General features: G+C 33.8%; 1 protein-coding gene across 1 annotated transcript in view; it reads right to left on the bottom strand.

Annotated features, from left to right (window-relative positions):
• LOC111055387 (xanthine dehydrogenase) overlaps positions 1-21,332 on the bottom strand; it is a 101,572-nt gene that overhangs the window by 74,357 nt on the left and 5,883 nt on the right. The window contains exons 2-4 of the mRNA XM_039427646.1: positions 11,528-11,585; positions 7,551-7,647; positions 5,002-5,252 (exon numbers count right to left, since the gene is read on the bottom strand). Of these exons, the coding sequence (XP_039283580.1) occupies positions 5,002-5,252; positions 7,551-7,647; positions 11,528-11,585 (406 nt within the window). The remainder of the gene's footprint in view (positions 1-5,001; positions 5,253-7,550; positions 7,648-11,527; positions 11,586-21,332) is intronic.

Here is a 21,332-nt window from a genome sequence, read left to right as displayed (position 1 = left end):
TAATTTATCCGCGACGAATTAGCGAATCAATTAGACAGGACCACTTTGATTTGTTACTACTCGTTGAAAAGGCAGACACCGATGATGATGATGAGGAGAGGGCGGGATGAGGGAACAACTGATGTAGCTACATGTAAAGTAGAAACCAAATCACACTATTGTTTAATTACCAATTTTGAAAAACTTGTTAGGAAACAATTAACAAAACATAAAGAGAAAATAATAATCTGCCGTCGATGTTTCACGTATTATACCCGTAGTCGAGATGGAGAGAGACGAATGAAAGAACACGAAGAATTTTGTTCACAGCAGAAAATAACCAGGGTTTCTATGCCAAAAAATCAAGAGGATGGTTCGCCGCCATTTTTAGAATTTAAAAACCCATTGAGAAAGTATAAACTACCCCTAACCTGTTATGCTGATTTCGAATGTCTTCTCGTTAAACCAACATCATCATCACCAGCAAACTCAGAGTCTGATGATAATGAGGATGGAGATGATGATGATGGAGAAATTTATAGCACTGCACAGAGAAGGTCAAAGGGAACAACAGCAACAAAAGTTAAGCACAGCCATGTCGTCATGTCCTACTGTTTATATTTCATTGTGGATGAAACACAAATACCGGACAGTTCGTCACTAACACAGAAAATACCGTCACGTCCTATACTTTATAGAGGAGAAGATGCTGCCATACATTTTCTAACCACTTTAACTGAATATGCTACCCAGGTCATAAAGTCGTTAGATGAACATCATATTGGCATGTACCCATTGACAAGAGAACAGGAGCAAATGCATTCTGATGCAAAATTTTGCGACACATGCGAAAAGCCTTTTGAAAACGACAAAGTTTATGATCATTGCCATCTCACTGGTTACTACAGGACTGCTCTTTGCAATGCATGTAACTTACAAAGACAACGCCAAACATACATCACAGTATTTCTACACAATTCAGCATCTTATGACACCCACCTAATTGTCTCTGCACTCGGTTCTGTTTGTAGTAATAAATTAACCGTAATTCCTCAGTGAAGTGAAAAGTACATATAATTTACTATTCAATTGTCCAATCGACTCCATCTCAGATTTCTTGATTCGTTCAAATTTCTACCCGATAGTTTGGATTTGTTAACCTCTAACCTTTTACAACCGGCTGGTCCTACACCATCTATTAATGAAATAGCTGCTATTCTCAAACACACATCGAAACATTTCGAACATCAAAGTTTACCTCTTGTATCACGTAAAGGAGTTTTCCCATACAAATATTGTGATTCTTGGGCTAAAATGGACAAGGAAAGTTTACCACCTATAGAAGACTTGGTCAATACAGTGACTTATATTTGAAAACAGACGTACTACTCCTAGCTGACATAATGGAATCTTTTCGCAACATTAGTCTCAAGACTTTCAAACTCGACCCAGCATACTATTTCACACTTCCTGGTTTTTCTTTTGATGCTATGCTTAAATACACTAAAATTAAGTTAGAACTTTTAACAGATTACTCGATGTACGCATTTTTCCATTCCTCTATTAGGGGCGGAATAGTTACGTGTGTTCACAGACATGCAGTTGCAAATAATCACTATACTGGGGCACCTTACAATACCCAAAAACCCAACAGTTTTCTAGCTTTTCTGGACATAAACAATTTATACGGGTATTCTATGTGTGCGGCTCTACCCAGAGCAAATTTTGCTTGGATGAGTCGAGACGAAATAGACAATGCTGTTGCCAACATGAAAAATTGGAGCGAGGACCAAACAGTAGGCTATATGTTAGAAGTAGACATAGAATACCCAAAAGACTTGCACGATGCACACAACGATTTTCCTTTTCTGGCAAGAAATCAAAAAGTTTTCCCATCCAATCAGACTCGACTCATAACCTCACTTACAAATCACACAAATTATGTATGCCACTATTTACTGTTGAAACAAGCTATAGAACACGGATTGAAATTGACAAACATTCGTAGAGGCATTTCTTTTGAACAAAGCAAATTTCTAGAACCATACATAAGTTTGAACACACAGCTAAGACAACAGTCTAAGAATAAATTTCAAAAAGATTTCCACAAATTACTCAACAATGTGATTTTCGGTAAATCGTGTATGAATTTATGGAAACAAATGGATTTAAAGTTGGTTAATAACGAGAAATCGCTATTGAAATATATAGCTCGTCCCTCGTTCAAAGATCATTTGATTTTTGGTAAGAACATATGTGGTATAACTCTACACAAGGAAAATATTTTGCTAAACAACCCTATTTACATTGGTTTTTCAATTCTAGATTTGAGTAAAACAGTAATGTATTCGTTCCATTATGATGTCATTAGAAAGATATATGGTCCCTGTGCCAAACTCCTCTATCAAGACACGGATAGTCTGATGTACCTGATTAAAACCGCGGACTTTTATTGTGACATAAGGACAAATGAAGATTTAAAAAATTGGCTAGACATGTCAAATTATCCTGTAGATCACCCAGCTTATTCTACACAGAACCGAATGGTTGTTGGTAAGATGAAAGATGAATTTGCTTCTAAAGCTCCTTATCAGTTTCTGGGTTTACGGTCAAAACTATGGGCATGCAGATTGTATAATGAAATTATTGGTCAACAGCAACAGCAGCAGCAGCAACATTTTGATAAAGAAACAGAAGATAGATTAGAAAATGAACGTAAAGTAGGTCTAATTAGAAAAGCCAAGGGTGTAAAACGATGTATTTTGTCACGCGAATTAACAGCACAACATCCAAAGTCTAATCAATACATTTCATTTCAAGACTATTTTAATTGCCTATTCAAAGGTACAGAGGTGTACAGAAGCCAGAATTTAATTAGATCGAAAAAACATAAAGTAATGACAATTTCACAAAATAGGAAGGCGCTTAGTTGTCAGGATGAGAAACGGTATATCTGTAGTGATAAAATTAGTACATTAGCTTTAGGACACTATAAAATTCCACTATTAACAGATGAGGATCCTGTTATGTCTTCTACAACCTCAACCTCTACATCCTACTCTCCATAACCCTTAGAGAAAAAACATTTTCTAGTAGCAAATAATTTTATTTGATGTGTTACAGATGATATCAAAAATTATTAGGTTGTATGTTGATTCCACTGAAATAAGTTACAATATTGATCGACAGTGTATGAGAATAAGACATGCAGATTCTGCAATTGTATCAGCTTGTGTTCAACAAGAAAATTGTGGAGCTTATTGTGTTAAATTCATATTCAAAATGAATATTTAAACAGATTATGGTTTGAAGTTGAATTGACAGTGCGGAAAGCTGATTTTACATGTGTTGAAACAATTGTAAAGTCAAACAGTGCGTCATTTCTTTGAAAGGTACTTAATTATTTAATAGTGAAAGTACTCATCAACTTCAACCTTATAAAGACTCTATAGTGTGTGTGATTTGAATCTTGCGCTGTCATTTTTATCCTACTCAGAAAGGTTCATGCTTGAAGTTGAAAGCAGACCAGCTATATACAGAGTCCGGCAAAAAATCCTCCCTGATTTCAATAGGCATTTGAAAAAAGAATAAGAGACATACAGAACAATTACTTATATCTGTGAATAGCCTATATGATGCCATTTGACATAATTTAGTACACTTTATTTGGTTTTGAAAATTATGTCAGATAAATGATGTCCCCCATTAAGACATTCACGAAGTCTTTCCCTGAAGTTGTCTATAGTTCTTCGTGTAACTTTCCTTGAATGACTTATCACCTTGTGATTTCTTTCTGTGGGGCTACCTAAAGGCTGAAGTGTACAAACATAGCCCCAGAACTCTGCAAGAACTAAAAGATGCCATTAGGCAGGAAAAGGCAGCCATTCCAAGGGAAGTTACACGAAGAACTATAGACAACTTCAGGGAAAGACTTCGTGAATGTCTTAACAATGGGGGACATCATTTATCGGACATAATTTTCAAAACCAAATAAAGTCTTCTAAATGATGTCAAATGGCATCATATAGGCTATTCACAAATATAAGTAATTGTTCTGTATGTTTCTTATTCTTTTTGCAAATGCATATTGACATCAGAGAGGTTTTTTTGCCGGAGCCTGTATATGGGACATGTCTTCATGCAGGCCGGGATGTGAAGAGAAATTCTTGGAGGGAGCTGGTAAATCTTTTCAATGAAAGATATAACCTCACAGAAAATGAACAAATGAATTTGTTAAGTTATATAACCACTGTTCTTGAGCATTATTCATTATACTATTCAACATAATGCCAATAGTCCTGCTTCTTCCACGTCCATTATTCAACTGATGATGAGTTAACTAGTGAACTGGAGTGATGAGTCAATCGGTGGCTGCGTGGTGGTGGCTGTGGTGTGCAATGCTATCAAATGTTGATGGTGGCGCTTCCGTGGAAGCGCTTCCTTGGTGGCCCAGTGTGCAAAGGGCCTAACGGCGAGACCATATTAGGCGTTTTTTCAAGGCTCCAACCCAATCAGCCAATCGGAGAGCTTTCTGCACTGCCGACCTGGAAACGCTGCCTGAAAAATGCCTTAGGGCCAAGCCACATGAAGCGTTCTTTAAGGCAGTTTTGCACTGACGGCGAACGAGTCGGCAGGGCAGGAATCTCTATGATTGGCTGGTTATCAGCTGATTCCCGAACGTCAACTTAATCAGCTGATAATCAGTCAATCGGAGATGTTCAGGAGGAGGAGAAGGAGGAGAAGAATTAGGAGAAGGAGATGGAGAAGGAAAAGGTGAAGGATAGGGTGAAGGAGAAGGAGGATTGATTTATTGAGTACCTTATTTATGTAGATTACAATATATACTGGCGAAGGAGAAGGAGAAGGAGAAGAAGGTGTAGGAGAAGGAGAAGGATAAGGTGAAGGAGTAGGAGAAGAAGGAGTAGGAGAAGGAGAAGGAGGAGATGGAGAAAGAAAAGGAGTAGAAGAAGAAGAAGAAGAAGAAGAAGAAGAAAAGAAGAATTAATTTGTGTCTCTATTTACCTTGAAAGGCGACCTCCAGATCATGCATAGTCGGCTTCCGCTTGGTTTCGACGGCAATGTGCCGGAGCAGGGCGTACATGCTCATGACAATGCCTGGTGTGCAGAAGCCGCATTGGCTGCCGTGAGCCAATGCGATGCGCTGTTGCACCGGGTGTAGGCGACTGCTGGTGCTGCCTATCCCCTCCACTGTGGTCACTGCCTGGCCGTGTACGCCGCATATTGGAGCGAGGCACGCGTTCACTGCTTGGTGCCTGTTTCATATTGATACGGTCAAGGAAACGTCGGGAATTTGAAACAAGATTGATTAGAAACAAGGAGAATAATTTGTTTTATGACTCTTTATAAGTCATAGAGTCGAATTCAAGCTGCAAAAATGAGGTTTCTAAGGAGTGTATTTGGCTGCACTAGAGTTGATAGAATCAGAAATACTGATATAAGGAAGGTTTTATCGGTTGCTCCTATGCATGAATTATACAAAATAGACGCAACTGGTGCAGTCATTTGAATAGAATGCCCCTTGAAGTCCAAAGCTATGGACCTACTGAAAAAAGAGATGTAGGGAGGCCAAGAAAGAGATGGGTACCGGAACAGATTAATTAATAAACATAATCCCTGAAGTAAAGATGATGATGTGACTCTTTATAAAAACCCTTATAGTCCAGTCATAAAAAAGGGGTGTGCTTGCAATTTATACTGTAGTTCTGATTTTTTAATATATTATTTGGGTACATAGGAGAAGTCCAGAACCAATTTCTTCTTCATGCAAAATTTCCTTGTGCTAGATACAGAATGGCCCAAAAACCTCGTATTTTCAGCTCATTTTTCAGTTTTGAGCTATTTCTGCCAAATCTCGTAATCGGACAGAAAAATTTGCTCTCGCCTTGTTTCTAGATTATAAAATTTTGAATAAAATGAGATCATTCGGAACTCTCTATCTCCAATAAGTACTGAGTTATGATTTTTCAAAAATGAGTGAAATTTAAAGAAAAAAATAAATTTTGATGAATTTTAGTATTTGATCAACAACATCATTCTATTGTTACCATTTGGATGTATAATTAAAAATCCCTCTGGGCGTATTTTTGTGCTCTACAATCTGACATGAGATACAGCGCTCTATCTCATATAGATTTCCAGGTACACCTGACAACAATGCTCCTTGTATATTGTGAAAAACACCTAATTTTCAGCTTCAACCATCATCACCAACTACATAGTCCTCACATTGATATTTCACACAATGACATAAGTTCAAGAGATTATGTTCTATGAGAATCACCCGTTAGATGCACTTCATTCCAGTATTTCCTAGTGGGGAGGCGCGCTTAATCTTAGATCCTCAAGGATCAAACTTCCAAACACGTATAACTTCTGAAACAATGCTCAGATTTCATCGTACTACACTTCATTCTTCTCGGCTCGTCAAGGCGGTCCAAAATCATGCATCATAAGTCAAATTCGGTCGAAAAGTGGAAATTTATTGTTGAGTTTACTAAAGTCCATATTCCAATACACAAAAAATACACAAATGGCCGATTTCTACACTTAACAATAAATTTTTCATTTTTCGACCGAATTTGACTTATGTTGCATGATTTTGGACCGCCTTGACGAGCTAAGAAGAATGAAGTGTAGTACGAATGCAATTTTTATGCACTATTAAATGAACTATTGATTGCGTGCAATAACGCATGCAATTAATAACTAAAATAACATAGTATTGTCTCTCGAACTTTCTCTGCTTTGAACTCGGGCTCTCCTGTTGCCAGTTTGTTTTGAAGGAGATTATAGCTTTTGATGTTAGCATTTTTGATACACCAACTCCAACAGCCATTAGCCGTTTTCACACCGATATCTCCCCGACACGACATACAGACAGGATTTACTCTGATGGACAGTATAAGAGGAGGCTGCGGTTTATAACTGCGCGAGGTCTACTGTTCACAGAACTACTAGTAGTTACCTTGTTAAGAATCGATCTGGCTACGTTGCGAAACTAGAAATAATGACACTCTTTTGTCCAAAGACCTTAAAGAGATATAGACCCACAATGCCTATGCCTTCCCAATGACAGCTCTTACTTGAAATTGAAGGCCGCCATTGGGGTATTTTAGCACGAGATATTATATCTATATATTTGTAATATTATAGATTACAAAGGCATTGGTATGTAATAATCTGATAGGTTGCCCCCTCAACGGCCGATTTAAATTCCAAGTACGACTCTAGCGCTACATGTGAGTCTATGCATCTTTAAGGTCTTTGGTTTTGTCAAATGATAGACAAGCATAGCAAAATCAATGTTTCAAAAGTGATCAAATACGTTTACTATTACATGACCCTCACTGTAGCTTCCTCGAATAATGAGCCTCACTCATAGAGATGAGGTGAATGTGATGTAACATAATCAGAATTTCCAATTAAGAATTGAAAGTTTTTAAAATGCAAAATATTTAGAACTAACAAGCTTCACTATATCAATATGACAAATTTTATCAAAAATAAACATATCGACAGCATATTATCTTAGAATTAATTTCAAAGGATACGTTATTTTCCGTGTTTGATGGTTGTATTTTGAAACCATGACAGTACAGGCTCCACAACCTCCCTCGGCGCATCCCAGCTTTGTTCCGCATAGCCGCACTGTGTTCAAATTCAAGTTAAGGAAAACAAAGTTGTAATATGCAATGCAAACAAATTGAATACAATTATATAAAAGGAAACTTATAAAGAGAAAAATATATGAGTGTATTTCTTATAGAAAGCTTTACATAAATAGAAATCTCAGTACCCTCTTTTTGATTTATTTTATCACAACATGTTTCAACATTCATGCCATTTTCAAGCGATTTGTGATAAAATAATTCAAAAAGGGTACTGAGATTTGTATTTCTATTTATATAACAAGTAGCCCTAAACAGAAAAGAGACAAAGATTTACATTCCTGATGCAGGATAAAATAATACATCTAATGTATGGAAAAAAATGTATAGAAATAAAAATATATGAATGTATTGCTCATATAGATAGCTTTAAATTCCCGGTGCAAGATAAAATAATATATTATGATGTAAACTTATTTAGGAATTTTTCATTAGATTATCTTGGAAAATAATTACTTCGTAATATGTAATGCTAACAAGTGGAAAACAATACACAATTCACAATAGATAAAGAAGGAAATCTATAAAATGAAAAATATATTAATGTAGTTCTCTTAGAAAGCCTCACATTATTATAAATATTGATGCAGGATAATGTAACATGCATGTTTTATTTCTTTTAGAAAGGATTACATTGTAATATACAAGTAGAAAACAATACATAATTTACAATGGATGAACAGGGGCATTTATGAATAGAAAAATATATGAATGAAGTTTTCTTAGAAAGCTTTACATTATGGTATTATGAGAAGTGATGCAGGTTAATGTAATACATAAAACGTATTTCTCTTAGAAAAATTACATTGTAATATGCAATGCAAATAAGTAGAAAACAATACATAATTCATAATAGATAAACAATGAGATTTATGAAAAAAATATGGATGTAGTTCTCTTAGAAATTAGAATAAGTTCTGAAGTAAATGGAATCAGAATTATGTGTATTATTGAAAGTTTGTAGTGTCTTCTTTATTGGATAATTAACAAAAAATTAAGAAAATGTCGTGCTTTAATTTTAGTAATGTTACAAGTTTTACATGATGCAGGATAATTTAATACATTATAATGTATTTCTTTTAGAAAGAACTAGATTCTAATCTACTCAAACCACATTACAAAGAATCCTAATCCACTCTAGTGCAATAAACATTTTAAAGGTCAGCCAATTCAATCAGTTGTCAAAACTTGGCGATAGAGTGTCTAGCAATATCAGGACTTTCGCAAAATTATTTTAATTATCTTTGTGCTTTCAACTCCTTTCAATTGATACCGTACATTTATTAGAGATATATTTTATGACTTTCCTCCACGTCTCTCTTTGTGGTATGTCATGTAAAAAGTGTCATTCATCACGATTTGCAGTGACAATTTGTTAATTATTTATGATCAAATTTAAAGGAAGACACATAAAACATTTGGAATGTGAGTGATAATTAATTAATTGATGCATAATTTATTGGTGATTCCATTGACCACTATTGAAAGGCAGTAATAACTGTGATAAAGTGCGATAATCTCTGTAGTAATGCCCTATTACAATTGACTCGCTTCTTTTTGAAGTTTGACCGAATTTTTTGTAATTTTATTGAGAGTACATTGATAGGTCATCTGAATTCCATGGTGTCTTTGTTGAATTTCTGCGTAGTAGACAAAATTCTGTACAAGATTGTGGATACTATACAAGAATATTAAATACTCTTTAATTTCACTTTCCATTACGAACTGCTTGTTAATGTACGCTTCTTCAGTATACTTAAATACGACATAGCAGTACCTTCAATACATTTTCAATAGCACCTCTAACAGTGGGCCTAATTTTAATAAATAGTAATAGTATCCGGAATATGTGTAACTTTATTTAAATTTGGGAGAGGAATAGCACAAGGTTACCTTATTTTTTCTCTCTATCATTTTTATGATTTACTTATTGTATCAATCAATAAAGTATGAATCAATAGTACCATAGTACCTATAATAGAAGTACTTTTTCCTCCACCTACTGTCTAAAGAGCCTACTTTACTCCCTGAAACATAATACTAAAGTGTCACTTTTTCGCTCTCGGGAGGAAAAAACAGAAAAACTCCCTAGAGCTTAAAAGTAACTCCATTTAAAATAACATGGGAAGCATCTCTATTTTGAAAACTTACATTTGAAATAGGTTAGAAGGTCTAAGCTCAGATGAGGAAGCATATAGAGTAGTCATTAAACCAACTAAATTCAATACCTCAACCAGACATTTGATCAATATATGAAAAATTTATGTTTGTATGCTAAAATTATTACAAACTTTATATCACTATACTAAAAAAATGTAAAATTTCTTTTTATTCCATGCTATTCAAAATACAAGCTAACGAATATTCCTCATTAACTAATCAAATTTGAAACGGGAACTTCATCATAGTATTGTAGTTGAGTTGGCCATTGTTGTTACAACTTTTGCCGACGGATAGCGCATAGCGCTGTTAGCGGTGAACTGTGTGATTACAAGCCAGCTGTTTAATTTTTATGTTATATTGCTACACATTTTACTGGTCACGTAAGTTTTTAAAAATTATTCTATTTGCAGTTTTTATAAAAATTTAGGTGGAGGAAAAATGTTGTGTACATCACGAGTGAAAAATGTTTTTTCTCCCTCAGGAAAATTGTCACACACTTTTCCCTCAGAGAGAAAAAACAGTACTTTTCACTCTAGATATGCAAATAACTATTTTAATAGGGTATTCTAAATAGGACTTATCAGTCAACATTTCCTCAATCTCTGAGTTACATGTCGAAGCTCTTCATGGTTCTAAGTGTCTCCTTTTTGAATGCAAGTTTCATCATTTATTACCATACACTTCTTTGTGAAAGAGTTGTTTTTTTTCAAGGTAAATTGTGGTTTAGGCCCTTGCCTTTGCATTATGTTGATTGCTATTTCGTATTTAAAGTATTGAAAAAGTGGATATTAAATAATAAATCAGCGGTCAAAGAGCCTGTTCACATGACAGCGATTTACGCTCGGTTGTCGCGCGATTGACCAACCGAGCGATTGCCAGGTATAGGGAAACACATGGTGCCGTACACATGCATCGCTCGGTTTTAGTAGTCGCCGGCGAATCGCGGCGGTTGTAATCTCAGACTTAACCGAGGGCAAATCGCTCATGAATCGCTGTCATGTGTACGAGACTGGCAAATCGAGCGATTTGCCAACCGCGCGACAACCGAGCGTAAGTCACTGTCATGTGAACAAGCTCATAGACTTGTCTTTTGCTGGTGGTACTAAAACAATTTTTAGTTCTTTAGTTCTGGGTAGTTAATTTTATTTTATTTTCTTGTTATAAGCGTTTGATTTATCAACCTTTGATTTGTTACGTTGTTTTATTGGCAATAAAGAATTGAATTGAATGGTTGTAACTTTGATATTTTTAGACAATATTCTAGTGTTTTATTATGGGTGAATATCACTATATCTCACCAAAAAAAGTATCTGAAGTGAATATTGAATGTTTGGAACATGTTTTATGCTAGAGATTATCAAAGGGGTATTGAATTTTTCCCTTTTTGTGTAGTTGAGAAGTTGATATTGTGGTAATTATTCATATTGAATGAAAAAGACTAAGAAATTGTCAAAAACCACAGATTTATTGATACTTGGAAAGACCGGTTTCGGTTATTAAAAAGATTGACAATGATGTAATAACCGAAACCGGTCTTTCTAAGTATCAATGAATCTGTGGTTTTTGACAATTTCTTAGTCTTTTTTATTCAATATTGAATTTTTCTTTTAGATCATCCTAAAAGTTTCTCTAATTCTCTTTAAGGTTTCATATAATCCAAAAACTGTGATAATAGCAGTAATCAAAGCAAAGGATACGTTTATTTCTCAGGTAGTACAGCAGAGTCCACTCTGGATCCACATTTCTGTCCACCACCTAAAAACAGAAAAATATTCAGAATCAGAAAAAATGTAGCATGAATGTTGATGTTGTGGAACTTTTCCATAATTAAATAGACTTAAATTCTTGACAACATTTTAAGTCTATTTAATTATCAGAAATAATAAAATATTAATATAATCATCAAATAAAATATGTTGTTAAAAGAATCAGCCAGAATGAAACACCAATTCATCAAGAATGAGTGGATGAAATGAACAAATTAACATGAAATATTTTTATGCATGATCCAGGATTACAGACTAAAATTCATTAGAGAGAAATTAGTGAAGGGGAATTTTACACTTGAAAAAAAAATAGTGTCAAAGTTCTCCATGAGGTGGAAAAACTAATATTGTATATATTACAGATAATACAATATTGTATAATATAATATTGTACAATAGCCTACACAGATGGTATTGTCATCAACAAAGTAATTTATCAGTCGATATTAAAATTGAATTTCTATCTAAAATCTTTAAATTTTGGTACAATCATTTTAACTTTTACTGAGTAATGTAATAAATTACCATATTGCAGTTATTAAGTAGTATTCACATATTCCACTCTTTTCACTACTAAACATTCGCAGGTGAAGACTATATTTTCTCTTTATTCTATTTCAAATTTTCAAAAATGTATGAATAAAACAGTGCTTTTGGCAATATTGTTGAGGAAGAAACGTAGCGGTGGTAACTGGATGACTGAAGAAATTAAACAAATTAGAACTGTGCTTGAATTTGCAACAGGGAAGGCAAACGCAATACCAAATTTATATACATCTCTTATCAACAGTGTAAAAAATCATTATGACCAGCTAGTAACCAGAGCAAAAAAAGAATTTTATGGTAATTTAATTAAAAATTCAACAAATAGATCTAAAACCAGTTGGAAGCTAATAAATCAATTTAGAGGTAAAGGGTTTGAACGAAAAATTGACTTACTAGGACTTGATATTGAGGATGAACATGTTACTGACAAAAGACGTATTGCAGACGAATTTAACAATTTTTTTGCTAGTGTTGCTCAAAGATTGAGTAAAGATTTAAATAAAACACAACTGACTTCTAATAATATTCCTATAAGCAACCAGAATGTTCCAGTTCCGCCATCTGAGCACTTCTACCTAATACCATCTAACGAAGATGAGATCTTACAAAATATCGATAGATTTAAGCCAAAAATAGCACTGGTCATGATGATGTCTCCTTAAGGGTGTTAAAGCAGTGTAAAAGAGCCATTGCCCAGCCAATATCTTGCATCGTCAACTCTATGCTCGAATCTGGTGAATTTCCGGCCATTTTAAAAATAGCTAAAGTTATTCGACTTTTCAAAGAAGGTAGCAAACATGACATAAATAATTTCAGACCCATTTCAATTTTAACAGTTTTTTCAAAGATTTTTGAATCCATCATTCTCACTAGACTGGTAGCCTACCTAGTTAAGCACAATCTGATTTCACCCAATCAACATGGTTTTGTAAAACAGAAATCAACTACTTCAGCCCTAATAGAGATTTTTGAAGGACTGATAACAAACATTGAAGATGGTAAATATACGGCTGGTGTAATGCTAGATCTATCAAAGGCTTTCGATTGCGTGGACCACAGCCTGTTGTTAGATAAATTAAATGGCCTTGGTATAAATGGTAGAGCAAATGATCTCATAAAGTCATATCTGTCTGATCGATATTAGTATGTTTCAATTCAAGGCGATCAGGAACAAACCGCTTCAAAACTTGGTAAAGTATCCTCAGGAGTACCGCAGGGTTCTATTTTGGGACCTCTTCTTTTTATACTATATATAAATTATATTTCTTCTCTTGTACCTCAAAATAAGTTGACGCTATATGCTGACGATATATCTTTGATATTTGCGGGCAGAAACTTGGAAGACCTAGAAATTGATTGTAATCTGGTGTGTAATAGAGTTGTTCAGTATTTTAATTCGCTCTCCCTGACAGTAAATTCAAAAAAAAAGTAGTCTAATAAATTTTAGTCTGAGATACAGTGCGATTGAGCCACATTTGTTTATAGGAAATGATTGTATACGAAACACAGATTCTGTGAAATTACTTGGCCTAGAGCTAGATTTCAAGTTTGTATGGGATGAGCATGTAAATGTAATAGTTAATAGAGTGAGTAGAGATCTTTTTGTGATAAGAAATATGGTAAAATTTGTACCATTATCTGTTTCAAAGATGGTTTACTTTGCATTGTTTCACTCCCATGTTGCTTATGGGATAGAGTTATGGGGAAGCACTGCAGATTTGCACTTCCAAAAAATATTTAAATTGCAAAAAAGAGCTATTCGCTATTTGGCTGGACTCAAATTTAATGAGTCATGTAGAGAGGCTTTCGTCTATTTGAACATTCTAACTCTACCCTCAATTTATATTTTCAAATTATTAGTCTTCACTCACGACCATATCTCAGATCTGGCCACAAACGCTGACATCCACAATCATAATACTAGAGGCAGAAATAAATTAGCTTTAAGACAGCACAGGCTTCAACTGTATGAGAAAATGCCTCCTTACATTGGTTCAAAGCTTTACAATAATTTACCAATTGAGCTGCAGTCCCTAACAAACAAGAATATATTCAAAAAGAAATTATACAGCTTTCTTGTTGCAAAAGCTTATTATAGTTTCAATGATTATTTCTGTAATACATGATTGGAGCATCTAGTAATAATAAATTTCTATGTCCTGTACTACTTTTAAAACCTACTTTATGTATCTGATGTCTTTGTACTGGTGCTTATTTTATGTCCATTGATGTGAGTATATTTTCAACAATTCCTCAAGGAATGCTGTGACTAGACGATATTCAAATGTATATTGTATTATATGCTGTGTTGAATAAAGAGATTATCTTATCTTATCTTATCTTATCTGACATTTGGATGCAATATACAGTATTTTGAAGTAGCCTAGCAATAAATCAATCATTATCAGTAGAGCTAAGTACCGGTAAGACAATAGAGCACTCCACTCAGAATTGCTATGCACTTGGATTCAATTATAATTTAGGCTCATTAAGCTATAAGTAAGTACCTAGTAGTTTTAATTTATATTAAATATTATTTTTTATGTCTTCTCATTTGAAATTAGAAACAATTATAGTTCAGCTAGCAATTTTTTTATTAGTAGAATAAATAGCCGTTCAAAGTAACTTATGTGAAATTGGTTTGGAATAAATTTCAATTTTGAAGAGATAGAATAAAGAAAAAATTAATCAATTTGTGGTATGAATCCCAGTAAAAAATATCCTCAAATTCATAAGATATAGAACTAAAGAATTTATAGAAATAGTACTACCTACATAAGAACTAAATATTATAATAAGAAAACAAATATATTGTCAATTTCACTATAATATTTATTAAAAACATTAAAACAGTACCATGGTTTCACGTTTCACAATTATGGTACTGTTTTAAAGTTTTTGATAAATATTATTATAGTGAAATTGACAATATATTTGTTTTTTTATTATGGAGAGATTATTTCTTATTTCACATCACCATCAATTCTACTGACTAAATATTATTTAAAGAGCTAAATATAATCACAATTGATAAGCCTGGATAAAGATTTTCTATAAAGCTGAATATCAGCAACATTTTTATGAATTGTTGGTTGAAAAGATGAATATACTTTATCTGTGACTCTATAAGTTAGCAGAGTAAACAACATTTGATATGAAATCTCTATTTTGAACAAATGAAATGAATGAATTCAGAATGGATAAATTACGTAGATTATGGAATGAGCTCTTGTAAAAAAGATATCCAACTGTCAATATATAGATACGGCTAAATAAATTTCTAATAGCTATCAACAATAAATATTTGTATGCATAGTATGCTTAGTAGCTTATTTGTGGGATATTTATATGGAGAGTAGGCCTATCCTCTACCTATTATATGAGCATATTTTCAACTTCTTTGTATGTTCTGATTTTTTTCTCTTTTTTCTCTTTATTATTACTTTCTACTTTCCTTGCCCTATTACCATAGGTAAGGAAAGTATTGCTTTCCGAAAAAATTGAGGTACACCAATTTCTATATTTCTATACGTTTCAAGGTCCCCCGAGTCCAAAAAGTGGTTTATGGGTATTGGTCTGTATGTGTGTGTGTGTGTGTGTGTGTGTGTGTGTGTGTGTGTGTGTGTGTGTGTGTGTGTGTGTGTGTGTGTGTGTGTGTGTGTGTGTGTCTGTGTATGTGCGTCTGTGTACACGATATCTCATCTCCCAATTAACGGAATGACTTGACATTTGGAACTTAAGGTCCTTGCAATATAAGGATCCGACACGAACAATTTCGATCAAATTCAATTCAAGATGGCGGTTGAAATGGCGAAAATGTTGTCAAAAACAGGGGTTTTCGCGATTTTCTCAAAAACGGCTCCAACGATTTGGATTAAATTCATACCTTAAATAGTCATTGATAAGCTCTATTAACTGCCACAATTCCTATATCTGTAAAAATTTCAGTAGTTCCGCCCCATCTATGCAAAGTTTGATTTTAGATTCCCAATTATCAGATAAAATTTAAACAAAAAATTTCGAATGGAAAAGATTGAGCATGAAAATCTCTATAATTAATGTTCAGTAACATTTTCACCTAAGATTGAAAATAAGCAAGAGATTCGAGAAAATGTGATTATCCAATAATTGCAAACTGTTGGCAACAGCTGTTGATTCTATTAAATGATTCACTATGAAGAGATAGCAGACCCATAGCCACCTCTTACAAAGCCCCGGCCTACGATATTGCAACGTCGCAGTGTAGGCCTAGAATCTAATACATGATTGGTGAAAAAGATTTTTTTAAATATCAGCTGATCTTTTTCACCAATCATGTATTAGATTCTAGGCCTACACTGCGACGTTGCAATATCGTACGACGGGGCTTTGTATTAGAGGTGGCTATGGCAGACCTCGTATGTCTCCAGCGTTATTGTCCAGTCACCAGCTGGCTCAGATCTTTGTTTATAAGTAGACTCGAGATGCGCGTGAACACTAGCGTCAGGTGATCAATTTTCATAACGGCAAGGAAAGTTGTGTGAGTGCGCCACATCGGATTTTTTGAGTAGGCTACTGTACTCAATATTTTTGACGTGTCATATACTACCAAGCTTTGCTTGATTCTGTAGTGTTATATGACGAAAATTAAACAAAACTAAACTAAACTATAGAATCCCCAAACTGTTTTCACTGTATCATACACCTTGCAAGTTCTAAAAATTATTCGCCATACATCGCAAACTCTATGAAACACTCAACTTAAAAACTCTGCAATTCTCACTAAAATTAATTCATTACTTTAATCTTTAATTACTCTTGCTATAATTTAATGATTCATTGCATAATCATGTACAATGCAGTCTGCTGTTCACATGTTGATATGTGTCTGATATATGATAACTTTTATAGGAGGCTGACACTTCAATCGTTAAGGAAGTATTTATAATATAGTGATCAATGAACTAATTCTTCTATGCGCAGAGCAGAGTTCAAATGGAGTCGTAATTTGTAGAATAAAAGCTCAGTAAAGTCTCTATCATTAGTTCCGTGATCACTCTGGTTTTATTTAATTTAAATTTAGATGCAGATACTGCATTTATTGATAGATGCGTCTGCTATAGTGAGGTCCACGTTATAATGGCAGTGTTTGATTAGCAATGGTATTTCTATCCTTGTCTATCATTCAACAAAGCGGATAGCACTATCTCTTTCTCGCTTCGCTCTGTTGCAAGATCGTCTTTTAACAATGTAGAACTAATAGTTCATTAACAAAATATTTCATCTTAATCATGAAAATTCATTATGAAATAGTTGAAAAATATAATCCATTGCTTAATGAAATATAATTGTTATTTTTAAACGAAAAGTAACAGTTAAAATTACATCAATAAACCTGTATCAGCTACAGTTTATAGAAGGCATTGACAAGACAGAGGATCGGCAACGTTGTTCTGCTATCTTTCTCCACTGCCATTATATAGTGGACCTCACTATAGACGGGTGATCACTCTGCTAATTTGATACAGCTCGCTGTCTATAGTGAGGAGTGAGGTCCACGTTATAATGGCATTAGAGAAAGATAGAACAGCATTGCCGATTCTCTGCCCTGCCACTGCCTTCTATTGAGGATAGCTGCGATACCGGTATATATCTGATGTATGCCTAATATTAACTGTTCATTCTGGTTAAGAATAAGCAATTATATCTAATTGTTCATTCTGGTTAAGAATAAGCAATTATAACTAATTCGTCTGTTATTACTGTTTTGTTGGAGTGAGAGTGTAGGAACGGCACAGTATGAGAGACTACCAGCGTTACACATCTTTACAAAAAATAACTACTATAGGACTATCGGCTTGAGTTAACAGTGAAATTTGGAAAATAAACGCCCAATTTCATGAGATATCTTCTTATGCTATCTTTTCTCTATGGTACTATATTGTTCCAAAAATCTTCGAAGAAAATTGATTGAGTCATTTTGGTCCTGATATAGATTCTAATTTAAGAAAAAACAACTATCACAGGTCGAATAGTGAAGATAATTACCCTTGAAAGGAATCCAATTTAAACACCAATATTTCATAAAGTAATTGATATTTTTTCCAAATGCAAATGATAGATAACCTTTCAACCTCCAATGAACTCACGAATCTGAGAGTGAAAATTTGACAAAAACCGGGTTAGATTAAAATTCAAGTACAAAGCACTCTTCAATCTCGACTGGCGTAGTGATTAATTCATTTTCAAGTGTGAAAAGTATTTTTTAAATGTCTACCGACATTTATATCATGTCTATGACATAAATGATAATATAAATCTGAGTAGACTTCCCTTTTGAACTATATTGACACAAAATAATAAATTTGCATGAATGTCTATGACATTTATATCAATTATAAATTGATTAATTTATAAATTAATTGTCATTTATATGACAATTATATCGAGTGCAATAATACCTGAATTTCATTTCAAATCATGCATTTCAAATTGCGGAATCTTGCAAGCCCGCTTTGTTTCAGAGTGGGCGAATAAAGATCAGTTATTTTTCTCAAATTCTACTCGACCACTTGCAAAGGAGGTAGTGATTACGTAACCGCTAGTTACGTAACTCATTCCAGTTAGTTAGGTACTGGAAGAAGAGCTAATCCTCTCTGATCGATTATTTTGGTAGAGAGTTAGTGGGGAGGGTATGTTTAATATTCTTTCCGAAGAATGGACATTGATATGTCCAAAGCTCCGCCTATTTATGTAGATGCATAACAATATAATTATGTATAGGCCTAGTTATTATTATTGCAATAGTCCTTGTCTATCATTTGACGAAGCAGATAGCGCTATCCTTTTTTAAATCTGCAACGTTGCTAGATCGTTTTAAAACTATGTGGAAATGGAATTAATTAACGAAATACTTAATCTCATATAATGAAATGTTTTTAGAAAATTATTGAAGAATATATTTTCTGGCGGATAAAATAAAATCCTTGTCTATCATTCGACAAAGCAGATAGGGCTATCCGTTTTTAGCTCTGCAATGTTGCCAAATCGTTTTACAACGATGTGGAAATAGAATTAATTAATAAGTTTTTAATCTCAATTATTGTTTAAATTGATTAGATAATCATTGAAAAATATATTTTCTTGGTGAATAAAATAGAATAATTGATCATTTCAAACAAGAATGATCAGTTGATATTACCTCAAATATACCGGTATAGCAGCTAACCTCTATAGAACATAAAGAAGGTAGTGTGGCAAGCAAGAGAATTGACAACGGTGTTCTCCTATCTTTTTCTCCACTGCCATTATAACGTGAACTTCACTATAGTGAGGTCTGAGGTCTCACTCTGTCTTGTCAATGCCTTCTATATAGACGGTGGCTGACACAGGTTTATTAATGTAATATTAACTGTTCATTCTCGTTTAAAATAATCAATTATATTTTATTAAGCAAGAAATTATATTTTCAATAATTTCTTAATGAATTTTCATAATTAAGATGACATATTTTGTTAGTTAATTATTAATTCTACAAATTGTTAAAATACGATCTGGCACTAAGAGATAGATAGAACTATCCGCTTTGTTGAATGATAGACAAAGATAGCAATACCATTGCTAATCAAACACTGCCATTATAACGTGAACCTCACTTTAGGTTGGTTTCGAACTGAGGATAATGCCCACTGAATCCCAAGGCTTGTACCTGGGTAGTACAAGGAAATGATGCTGATGATGATCATCATCATGATTATTATTTCAATGTAAATCTTCAGTTTCAAGTGAGTTTTCAACGACTAATTCAGTACTAATTCGGATGGACACGTAAAGGCCGTCGGTCCCGGCTGCCTAAAAAACAGTAGTTAGGTCATGCCAGAGGCCCTGAAATTGATCAGTTGCGACCTGAATACTCTGACACTAGACCTGAGTCACCCAGGTCACTCGATATAATTATCATAATACGTGTATTCAGTTAGTACTCAACTCGGTACTCAACTCGGTAAAACATTAATTTATCAACTGTCCACCCATCCAAGAGCATTCCCAAGTGCTCGCGACTTGACCTGACGTAAACATCTCTGGATTAAATCCATGAATTCATCACATTAGATTGATATGGGAACAGAAGTATTACGTAAGAAAATAGCTATTACATAATTGACTTTATTTTTACTCTCATGTTGCGTCGAATTCATACAATGCTTTCCGTAGACAAAATGATTGATTGTTATAAACTTTTAAATTAAACAACATAATTCAACAAAATAACATTGATTTCTCATATGATACGATTAGAACAATACATAAACAACAAGAAATTGAGACTTCATTGTAATATTTTGGAAACGTCACAAGAAACGAAGAGAATCATTCTCAAGTGAACCATACTGCGCATAGATAAGATAATCGAATAAATGAAAGCAGTATCTCAATAATATTGACGTATACCGTATATCTATCAAAGATAGATTTCGTCAAAAATAGCTATTCAAAAACTACTATGTAGAAGCAACCGCTGATAATTCAAGCTTTCCCAATAAAAAAAATAAAAAATTGTTGTCAATGCCAAGCATGTCTGTTCTACTAAAAAATAGTTTTGAGGCTGACAATGATTTATTGAACTAAATCCTAATTAATTACTGTAAGAATCATAGAGTAAGTCAAATTATTGATTGGGCAAATTATCACAAACTACGGTAGACTACACTCAATTCATTGATAAAGTGAAATGATTCATGACTGTTTCTCTAGTCAATGAAAAATCGTTCCCCAATAAATCTCCTATAGACTGAAAGTTCACGTACCTAACTTACCTCCAGATTTATCAAAATCTCCTGTTGTAAAAGGTAAAATTGAAACCATCGTTGATTTCTATTATTCCACTCTATCACTGAATTAATCAAATTTTCGTAACCAATTAAATATCAATTGATTACGAGTAAAAATACTATGCAATCGGCGGAAAGTGTCAAAAATTCAAGATATTTTTTCTCAAACTCTAGCAGGAACAGTTGGACCTAATTAGCATTGGAATTTGAAATTATTGAATGAAATAGACCCAATGTATCACCCTAAATACATAGAAACTTCTATTTACAAGGAGTAATAAATAAGATATGGTATCGTTTGTTTTTTGTCATTTTTGAATGGGCCAATAAAAAATGACTTCATACTTATTAGACTGTTTCACAAATTACGGTGCCATACC

Source organism: Nilaparvata lugens, chromosome 5 (assembly GCF_014356525.2).
Source record: "Nilaparvata lugens isolate BPH chromosome 5, ASM1435652v1, whole genome shotgun sequence".
NCBI classification, from domain to species: domain Eukaryota; kingdom Metazoa; phylum Arthropoda; class Insecta; order Hemiptera; family Delphacidae; genus Nilaparvata; species Nilaparvata lugens.
This window is presented reverse-complemented; position numbering and strand designations above follow the sequence as displayed.